This window comes from Podarcis cretensis, assembly GCF_951804945.1.
Source record: "Podarcis cretensis genome assembly, chromosome: 10".
Classification (NCBI taxonomy): domain Eukaryota; kingdom Metazoa; phylum Chordata; class Lepidosauria; order Squamata; family Lacertidae; genus Podarcis; species Podarcis cretensis.
In genome coordinates, this window is record NC_137179.1 from 30,795,615 (window position 1) to 30,806,311 (window position 10,697).

The 10,697-nt window shown below is 44.7% G+C and overlaps 1 protein-coding gene and 1 long non-coding RNA gene across 4 annotated transcripts in view; both read left to right on the forward strand.

Annotated features, from left to right (window-relative positions):
* LOC307226129 overlaps positions 1-10,697 on the forward strand; it is a 207,822-nt gene that overhangs the window by 20,286 nt on the left and 176,839 nt on the right. The gene's annotated exons all lie outside the window — the stretch shown is intronic.
* LOC307225748 (TGF-beta-activated kinase 1 and MAP3K7-binding protein 1) overlaps positions 1-10,697 on the forward strand; it is a 49,452-nt gene that overhangs the window by 16,152 nt on the left and 22,603 nt on the right. For 2 of the 3 annotated variants that reach the window (XM_079993844.1, XM_079993842.1), the window contains exons 2-3: positions 3,055-3,292; positions 8,753-8,898. In XM_079993844.1, coding sequence (XP_079849970.1) covers positions 3,055-3,292; positions 8,753-8,898 — 384 coding nt within the window. Of the gene's footprint in view, positions 1-3,054; positions 3,293-8,752; positions 8,899-9,564; positions 9,703-10,697 lie in introns of those variants that run through there. The other variant, XM_079993845.1, reaches the window with a different exon arrangement.

Genomic DNA, 10,697 nt, shown 5'->3' on the forward strand with positions numbered 1-10,697 from the left:
GCTGGTGGCGCAACGGCAGCAAGAGGCCCCATTAGCGAAAGCACACCTCTACTTAAGAACAGTTTCAGGTTAAGAACGGACCTCCGGAACGAATTAAATTCATAACCAGAGGTACCACTGTACCTCACCATAACAGTTTGCTTTAGGGAAATAGATGGATATGCAAAGTATTTTCCAAAAGAGTTGGCAAGCAGAGTAAGGAAGCTATGGGGGGCAGTTAAAATGGTAAAGGATGCTTAAAATTGCATCTTCTGGACACTGGAATTCTTCCCCAGACCTCATCTGAATTTAAAGTCTTCACAATGTACAGTATTCACATTCACCAGGTTCCTGATCCGGTGCGTGTTGTGAGAAGGGTTTTTCTTCTTTCCCATGTGCACTGATCGGGTCAGGAGGCAGGCAGCCAATTCATTTTGCTCCCAATCAATAGCTAGAAGTTCTCTTTTTTATTATTATTATGTGGCCAGATCATTTTTCATTGCTAGAAACAGGGTTTAGAAAACGGTTGCTTCAGGCAGACAGCTTCAAGGGGAGCACAGTTTTTCTCCCTTCTCTCTATGAATAGAAAAGGAAAGAAAACCGCAGTCCAGAATTGAGTGGAGCAATTCTGACTTCTTAGTTCATGTATGGATGAACCATGATCAGTAGTGTTGGATTCTGTAAGCTCTGAGAAGCCTTGTCTGGGTTCTGGAAATAGACTCTTTCCATATCAAGGTATACCTCGGATTGTTCCTTTCTGCACTTAAAGTACTATTGGGCATATTTATTTAAGGAGTTTTATACCGACTTTTACCAAACAGTTGACAGGGCAGTTTGCAAATTCAAAGCAAAATATATAATATAAAATGGCATAATATAAAACTAAAATAAGAACTAGATTCAGGTAGGTAGCCGTGTTGGTTTGATGCAGTCAAAATAAAAAATTAAAAATTGTCCAGTAGTACCTCAGATGGCATTCTTCAGATGGCATCTGAAGAAGTGTGCATGCACATGAAAGCTTATACCCAGAACAAACTTAGTTGGTCTCTAAGGTGCTACTGGACAATTTTAATTTTTTTAAATTAAAATAAGAACTGTTTCAGCAATCACCTAATTTTGCAATTCTGCTATTCCTCATTACATTTCCTCTCCAACAAAGGCCTGGTGGAAGAAGTGTGTGTTTACCTGTTTCCTAAATGAAAGCAGCGATGCAGCAAGGTTCACCTCCATGGGGAACTTATTTCAGAGTTTCAGAGATGCCACTGAGAAGTTGCAATTACAGAACCCCTTGCTCTAGATCATCAGTGGAACACCAAATGTTTCCTCTCCACTGGACAGCAGATTGATATGGAATTCTATGGAGTTCTAATTGTATTAAATATATATATACAATATAAGAAACAAAACAAGCAATAACAATACAGTTACAGCATCTAGCACTGCACATTGGAAGGCAGAAAAAAAACACATTGAGAGCCAGTGTGGTGTAGTGGTTAAGAGCGGTAGTCTCGTAATCAGGGGATCCGGGTTCGCGTCTCCGCTCCTCCACATGCAGCTCCTGGGTGACCTTGGGCCAGTCACACTTCTTTGAAGTCTCTCAGCCCCACTCACCTCACAGAGTGTTTGTTGTGGGGGAGGAAGGGAAAGGAGAATGTTAGCCGCTTTGAGACTCCTTAAAGGGAGTGAAAGGCGGGATATCAAATCCAAATCCATTAAGCAGTCTACCAAAACAATCAGCAATTTCCAAGTGGTCCATGGGGTTGGGGGAGTTGGGAAAGTGCAAACGCATTGCATTGGTGTGTGATTTTGGGGAGCCAATGTTTCAGAGGAAAATGTTTGCATATAGATGATATTGTTGACTACTCCATGATTACGATGCTTGCAAAACTATATCTGAACGTTTTCCAGAGGTACAGTCAGATTGTCTGTATACTGGGATTGCTGAGTGACTGCAGATGGGGAGGTAGAACACTTCCCCAATTTTACAATTACTACTCTGGGTCTTAATCTTTATAAAAAGCCTTAAATAGCTTGGGAGCAGATTACCTTAAGTTACCACTGGCTCCCAAACAAGCCCGTCCTGTTATTAAGACATTCCTCAAATGGACCCTCTTCCCCCACCCCATCAAATATCAGGCCATTGGAGGCCTATGTGGAAGCTTTTTCAACGGCACCGCCCTAACTTAGTAACTGTCCCCACAGAGTCTCTTCTGGTGCTGAGGCTGATGCCTTTCCAGTGCTAGGCAGACTTAAAAAAACAAAAAAACCACACAGCAATAGTTGCCGTGTGTTTTAGCATTAAATAAATGAATGGGGATTGGAGAACTGTAGCAGTAGTAATCGTAATATTCAGCTAAGCAAAGGAAAGTAGGCGGTGGCAGGAATACTGAGCTAACAGATGGGAAAATAGATGGCAGAGATGGCAGGTGGAAGACTGAGTGGGTGCTTGAATCGTGGTGGCGAATTACTAGTTCTGGGTGACTTAGAAATAACACTGCTTCCGTTCTCAGGCACCTTCCAGCTGGATTAGCTACCAGCAATGGCTGAAAGCAAGGAGGGGCTGTTCAGATCTAGGGAGCTTCTAAAATAGTGCATTAAAACACCCGTGGTACAATCCAGCCACACACTGCAGCATAGTTAAGTCTTAGTTTGGCTTAACTTTGCCCAAGCTTTCCCTCCACCATAAGATCAGACCCTGTCTTATGTGTTTGAACCTTCCAAATTCCTGTTCTATAAGCTATTTTATTCATTTTAGGTTGCATTTTTGTCTTGGCTGTCTTTTAATACTGTGTACTGTGTAGAGCAGGCACAGGGAAACTCGGCCCTCCAGATGTTTTGGGACTACAACTCCCATCATCCCTAGCTAACAGGTCCAGTGGTCAGGGATGATGGGAATTGTAGTCCCAAATCATCTGGAGGGCTGAGTTTGCCTATGCCTGGTGTAGAGACTGGGGGAAAATATTAAAGGCTTTAGAAATGATTTTGAATAAATCTTCCATTTAAATGAGTTGGGTTTGTATCCCCAGCATGTAGAGTGAAATCTTCTAAACCCCTCTCTCGCCTCCCCGCACCCAGCTCTTCTCCATCGTTGTGTTTGGCGGCATTGTGAACGAAGGCTACGTCAACCGGCCAGAAGAAAAGGAAGAGTACTGCATCTTCAATCGCAACCAGAACGCCTGCAACTATGGCATCACCGTGGGAGTCCTTGCCTTCCTCAGCTGCCTTCTCTACCTGGCGCTCGATGTCTACTTCCCACAGATCAGCAGCGTCAAGGACCGCAAGAAAGCTGTGCTCTCTGATATTGGTGTTTCTGGTGAGCTCTCCAGTGGATCAGAACCGCAGGGGTTTCCATATGGATGGTGTGTTTATACCATGGTTCTTTGTGAAGGAGGCTGCCGTCCTGTGCACCCTTGCTATGCTTGCTATTTTTCATTGTCCACAGAGGGGCTTAGTGATGGCGCCTAGGACTGGGCTGCACAGAGACCTCTTATTTCATAAACTTACTGATAAGCCACCACAGTTGGAAATGCCTCTACCTCTTTTCCATCATCTTCATTTCCCCCTTCCAGTTTTTATTATTGGTTTTTCTTCCTGTTTCACTCAGTCGGGTTGGGGAGGACCCCTAGTTCAGTGGTGAATGGGGCAGATAGGTAATTTATAGATTTAACTGGTTTATGGTCCTGTCCTTTCCTTCCATTTAGATGCTAATGGTTCAAAATAGGGTAAGCTAGCCCTGCTGCATTTGGGAAGGGATCAGCTGCTCACTCTGTTGAATGAGGCCCTAGATCTCTGCCCCAAAGCCCTTTCCTGATGGCAAAATTGTCCATGATAGGACACACCTTTGGCATGCAGAAGGTCCTAGGTTCAGTCCCAAGCATCTGAGATGGCTGTTGTCAGTCCAAGGGTCTCAAGTGTAAAACTGTCCCATACATTCCTATTTATTTGTTTCCTATTTTATCATTTATCTGACCAGTTCTGTATATGCTCTTTGTCCAGCGGACGGCAAATTGGTTCATGTCCTGGCTGACCTGTCTTCAGATAAGCCACTTGACCTGCAGTGTAACTTCTTCCGTGCTCAAGGACAAGGATCGATATCTGTACAGAACAAATTGATTTAAATGACGCCCACGTAGATCAGGATCTGTCCCTGCAGAATAACTGCAAAATGTTAGTTCACGCTGCACTACACTAGTTGGCAAGACTGTCTTAGGCTCAGTAGTTTGCACCTGTCACAAGTAAGGTCACCAGTGAGCCAAGATTAACCCACAAAACGATCATTGATTGGTCATGTTCATGTAAGCAAGAGTACACAAAGAATTCCTGCAGAGAAAGGCAAAATGACCTACAGGGGAGTTACATGTTAGTTTTGGGCTTGTTTCTGTAATGAATAAAAGTTGTTCGAGAGGTTTTGCAATCACTCCCTCCCCCTATTTCATCACCTGCCCCCGCCCCAGTTAGAAATTTCATATTTTGTGTGAGAGCTCTTGGACAAAACCAGAAATGAGAATGGCAGCTTTCCAGATATTTTAAGTGCAGGGTGGTGGTATGTTGGGTCGCAGAATCACCTCCTAATTGCTGATGAGCTTTTTCCAATCAAAACAGATATGAATCCAAAGTCACTTTCGAATACACCAAATTAAAGCACCATTGAAACCAGTGTGCCATGCGCTTTCTGGGGGCTCTGAAGGACTCTGTCGAACTCCTGACTCTCATAGCAAGGCCCAAGTTATTTTCTGCTTCCTGTGAACCATAAGAACCAAACTGAAATGCAAGTGCAATGGGGGAGCAGAGAGGCAAGAGTCAGCCTCGGGCTGCGATGGCAGTTCTCTCTCAGCACAGAGAATAGTCTGCCAATGCAGCCACCAGGATCCTTGAAGTGGAACAGAAAACCGCTGCAAGGTTTTAGAGCTGGAGCAGCTTATGCGCACCTAATATTTTCAGCCGGAGGGTTGTAGAGCCAGGAGGAAAATCCTTGCGCTCATAACCACATCATCTTTTGTATGCCTGGCTTCTCTGGCTCTCGCTCTTTTCTCTCCCACCCCCTCCATTATTAATGCAGAGCTTCTTGTTTTGATGCTTTCCTCCAGTTCTCTCTTCATCTGTGATTTCATTATTATTTCTAGCCTGTTGTATGCCTCTCCTTGCTCCTCTCTCTCTCTCTCTCTCTCTCTCTCAAGCCTAGTTCTAATTCGTGTGTGAGTTCTTGCTATGATTCATCCATCCTTTGTCTCTGTGAGCATCAGTCATACAAATAGGCAGGTGATTCTGACAACATGGTAAAAATGCCCATTGGATTTGGTTGGACCCTAGAACTCTTTTCCAGCTGTGCATTGTAGGGGAAAATTGGTAGTGGTGAGCAAGTTACCTTTCAGAGAAACCAGCCTGCCATTACTGATCTTCTCAGTGAAGAGCTGACAAAGATCCAGGAATCCTCAGGTTTCCCTGGAATGCCATTTGGAAACTGCAAAAAGTGCTTCTCCGCCTCTTTGGCCTTCCATCACCCAACTTCCAGCTATGAATATAAAGCTCTCTAGGGCATTAAACAAAATGAGATAAAGACTCTCATTGCAAGAGGTGAATCCCAAAGAAAACATGGTTTTAAATAAATGTCTATATAAAAAGAAAGGAGTAAATACAGTATATATATAGAAAAGGACTATACATGAACACACACCACACACACACACCCCTTTCAGTATCCTGACCTTTGACAGATATACATTGGCCCACCCTATTCTTCTGATGTAAATTGTTTTAACTGGTTTTAATGCTGTATTAATATATTCTTGTAATCTGCCCGGGGACCTTATGGGTTTTCCAGAAGGAGCTTGGCAATGCCCATGTCTTTCTTAGGTATGATAATAATACACAGGACTGGTTGATAAAAAGCACTTGGGTTCCAACATAGGATGGTGCCTTTTGAGAAATAAATCAAAAGTGCCAGCAGGCAACACACATTATTTCATTAATGTTACAAACTGTTTCTCTTATTGTCCCTTAAGTAAATTGTCCGCTCCTTCTTAAAACATCCTCTTCATTCAATAAACTGGATTCTAGCTCTCCTGCAGTTAATGACGTCAGTGTGAAAGGGACATTGGCTCAGTGCTGGTTCATTTTTCTGCTTGTAATTAAGTTTGCAAGCTTATCCAGGGACAGTTTTCTTTCCCTTTAGCAAGTTCCTTAGTGCAGCTGGGCAGCATACAGCCAGGAAGAGACTATATTAGTAAGGAGCACTCGGACACAGTGAAGGGTAATAAACAGAAGCAAATTTTAAACTTAATAGCTCAATCCTCCTAGCCATCATTACTTGGAAGTAAGTAAGTAAGTACACTTGCTTGTGAGCTAATAAGAGGCTGAATTAAGAAGTTCCCAGTTAAAATCAGGCCTCTGCTATGAACTTTAAACAAGTTCATATTGATTTCACTGGTCCTAATCTGAGTGAATTGGCTGGATACCCCTTGCAGTACTTCATATGTTCTCAAGAACAACATGAATGCTGAGCTTTATTATTATTATGCAGTCTCTAAGACTGGAGACAGAGTTAGCTTTGAAGGAAGCTGAAAGTGGTTTCAGAGATTCCACTTATTATGGTGTACCTATATGTTTCTTTTGTCTTAAGGTATACCTATATGTTTCTTTTGAAATACCAAAACCTGCAAAACCTGTTTACCAGTGGAGGACGTGGGAGTGAGGCAGCCACCGCTCTTCTAAACTGCCTTCAGTGCTTTGAAAAACACATTGGTTTGGAGCTAGACTTATTAATATATAGAGTAGATCTACTGAAATAAATCAGGCTAACAAGTCCAGCCCATTGTCTGTCTCATCACACACAAGGCTCTGTTTCTATATTTCTAGAGTGTTTTTTGTTTTCTTTCTTACTGCTTCCTGGTGTTAATTTTCTATGCATTCCTAGTGCATGTACAACTCTTCTGGGTATGAAGCCCAGCAACCAGGTCATACCAGGGGCCATTCAAAAGTATGAAAAGATTCAATGACACATTTTCTCCTTTAAAACAAACAAGCAAGTCCTGGGCTTTTGGCAAGAGTCCAGTAGCTGTGTATGCAGTCTGGAGTTCTGCTGCAGTTGATTTTGGAGCTGTTCATCCTTCAGCTTCCAAATACAATGTTTAATTGTATGGCTCAGTTCTGCAGAGATGCTGCATATCAAGAATAAATGAGCAATTGACGCTTCTTTTTTTTGATGCCCGATGAATTAAGTGGATAGACCCATTGGCCTTACTAGGTACTTGAAGGACCCTTGACCCAGATTTGCAATAAATAAATAATGCATATGTTAATTTTTAAGCAAATAAAGATGGCAGGTGTCTGGGGTGTCACCTGCACTGTGCTTTGCAGTTTGCCCAGCAGTCCCGTAAGCAAAGGTGATTTTTTTAAAAAAAGAAGGGAAATGGGTGACATATCTCACATCTAGAGGACAACCAGGAGGACCTAGCCTTCCACCAAGCCCTGGGTCATCTGGTGATGAAGAGCCAGGATCCTGCAAATAGGCCAAGGAAGGGCCATCCATATACAAGGATGAGATCAGCCTCCTATTTTGAGGCTGAACAGGTCCCAAACCTGAGGAAAAGGTGGCACCTCAAATGCCAGATGAAACCCTGTCTCTTCTGGAGAAGTGCTCAACCACAGGCAAGGGATCCTCAGGAGTAAATGGATAGATGTCTCCTTGGGCATAAGGCTCTCTTCTCTGGAAGCAAACGGAGCTGAGAGAAGTGGACAAAATGCTAGGCAATTCCTTTGGTTATATCCACTGTGCAGGGAGTTCACTGCTGCTGAAACTGCCTTCCCTCATCACTCCAGAGCATGGGTAGGCAAAGTAAGGCCTGGTGGCCGGATCCGGCCCAGTCACCTTCTAAATCTGGCCCGCGGACAGTCTGGGGCTCAGTGTGTTTTTGCATGAGTAGAATGTGCTCTTTTACAGTATTTAAAATGCATCTCTGGGTTATTTGTGGGGCCTGCCTGGTGTTTTTACATGAGTAGAATGTGTACTTTTATTTAAAATGCACCTCTGGGTTATTTGTGAGGCATAGGAATAAGTTCATTCCCCCCACCCAAAAAAAAAATCTAGCCCCCCACAAGGTCTGAGGGAAAGTGGACTGGCCCACAGCTGAAAAAGTTTGCTGACCCCTGCTCCAGAGGATGTCACTTCCTCACTTCTTTCATTTATTATTACATTTATACCCTGCCTCTACTCTGTGGTGGTTTAACAGTCACTCCCTCTTCCCAGGGAATTCTGGGAATTGTACCTCTGTGAGGGGACCGGGGGTTTCCTCACAACTCTCAGTTCCCTTAACAAACTACACTTCCCAGGATTCTTTGGGGCAAGGGGAGCCATGTCTGCTTAAAGTGATATGATGATGCTTTAGATGTACTGTATAGGGAAGTTGGGGCCTAAATGTTATGAGGGAACTATGAGACCGAGAAGGTGATAATTTTGCCTTTTAACCTGCAGTTCCATATCAAATGCCCTTGCAGCAGGCTACTCAATTGGACTTTGTCCCAGTATGCAAAATAGATTTGTAGGGCAGCCTTCCTCAACAAGATGCCCCCCAGATTCTTCTTTGGACTACAACTCCCATCAGTTGACTGTAACTCCCATTGAGCTGATGGGAGTGGTCGTCCAAACCTTCTGGAGGGCACCTGGTTGGCAAAGCCTGCTGTAGGGTATTTGTTGGCTGGGGGAATGCAACACCTTCAAACTCACTTAAACCTTGTCCTCCCTTGTCCTCCTTCTTTTGATGGTGTTTTTTCACAGGCTTGTGGGCCTTCCTCTGGTTTGTCAGTTTTTGTTTCCTGGCCGACCAATGGCGTGTTTCAAAGAAAGAAAACAACCCATTCAACGAAGGAGCAGATGCCGCCCGAGCAGCCATTACGTTCTCTCTCTTTTCCGTCTTCACCTGGGTGAGTAATACAGGCCCAGACCTGGCTAGCGAGCTATGGATGTCATTCGCAGACCATCCTGTTGTCTCTACCTCCAGTCTTACTAGATGCAATGCAGTTCCCTCATTTCAGGCTCCAGCTCCACCAACTAGGAAGTCACCTTATGAGCCAAAATAATCATTGGCCAGAAAAACAAACAAATGTTGGGCAGTTTCACCGGCCATACATTTAGTTGCCCACATCTCTTTGAAACCTAACAGTCCACAACCACATAGGAAACTCAAAGAAAATATTTAGCCAGAAACTGCACACCAAGTGCCTCAAGTAACTATGGCAGGGAGGTCATCAGAACATAAGATGAGCCTGCTGGATTTGCGCCACACAGACCTCCAGGCAGCAGCCCACCTGCCAGGAAACAACATAGTGACTGCTCCCTACCGGGTGAGCTGCCTCTGGATGAAGGTAGGGGGTCGGTTGCCCTTGACAACTATATGGATAATGCCAAGAGCGAAAGGAGGCCCTCCAGTGGCATCCCAGCCCTTCCCTTCTGCCAAAGAGACCTTAAACACCCTTCCCCTTTTGTTCCACGGAAGTCCTTATTTCAGTTCCAGGGCCTTGGTTATGTTCCTTCACCAGCTCTCTTCTCTCACGCCCACCCACCTCTTCCTTCCTGTTCTCTCCCTACAGGGCATCCTGACCTTTCTGGCCTTTCGGAGACTCGGAGAAATTACTTTTCAGGAAGAATACAACACACTGTTCCCTAGCTCCCCTCCAGTGCTCCCCTAATCCCAGTCCCCATTAAAAATGGGCATATCGGGGAGGAAATTTTGGAGTGAAAGTATTTCTGACTTTCGATCTCAGGGGCAGGAAGGAAGATAAGAGAGAAAGAGGAATAAAAGATACGCAATTTGTGCAGCTGGTGGGGTGAGAGGAGAGAGGGAGAGAGAGACCACCAGCACCCCTTGGAATTGTGGAGGGCTTCACCTATCCCCTACCTCTTAAATAGTTCAAAGTACACCTGCGTACTGTTCAGGGTTCTCTCTTTTGTGCCTTCTCTGCTGTGCCTTCTCCCCAAATAACTAATGCCAAATAACAACCATGTGCCTTTCTCTCTGCCTCAGTCCTGTCTTAATATGTTTAACCACGATGGGTCACTGCTGAAATCAGACTTCTGTTTCTCCTCATGTCCTCTTGGCTCTCTCTTCTCCGGGCACAATCTCCAAGCTGACTATGTCACATCCACACCAGGCATTTAAAGCACTCCTATACCACCTTAGCTGTCATGGCTTCCCCCAAAGGATCCTGGGAGTTGTGGTTTACCAAGGGCTCTGACCTCACAGACCTGCAATTTCTAGCATCCTTAGCAGACTACAGTTCGCAGGATTCTCCATGGCTGTTAAAGTGGAGCAAGTGTGCTTTAAACCTGTGGTGCAGATGTGACCTGTGTCAGAGGGGAGCTGAAGAGCCACAATCCCTGCACCTCCCACACTCTTTGTTTTGCCAAACAGCATTGCACAAACGGAGGTTTAGTGATGGAGCCGGGCCTTTTCACAGCTGCCTTGAATGGCCGTGTGCTTGTGTGTGCGTGTGTGTGCGTGTGTAAAATGTCACTCTTCCTCCGATCCCTAATCTGTAGTCACCCAGGGCAAGTCCTTGGAAAAGTCAGATATCTTTCCCCACCAAGCAACTGCTGCCGTTCCCATGCTGATGCTGCCAAACTGGCTACCCAGCCCTGCACTGATTCTGCCAGCCCCTTTAATGAGCAGGAAATTGGCCTGGGCTGAAGCCCTCAACAAACCTAGGCTTAGTAGAGGACTTGT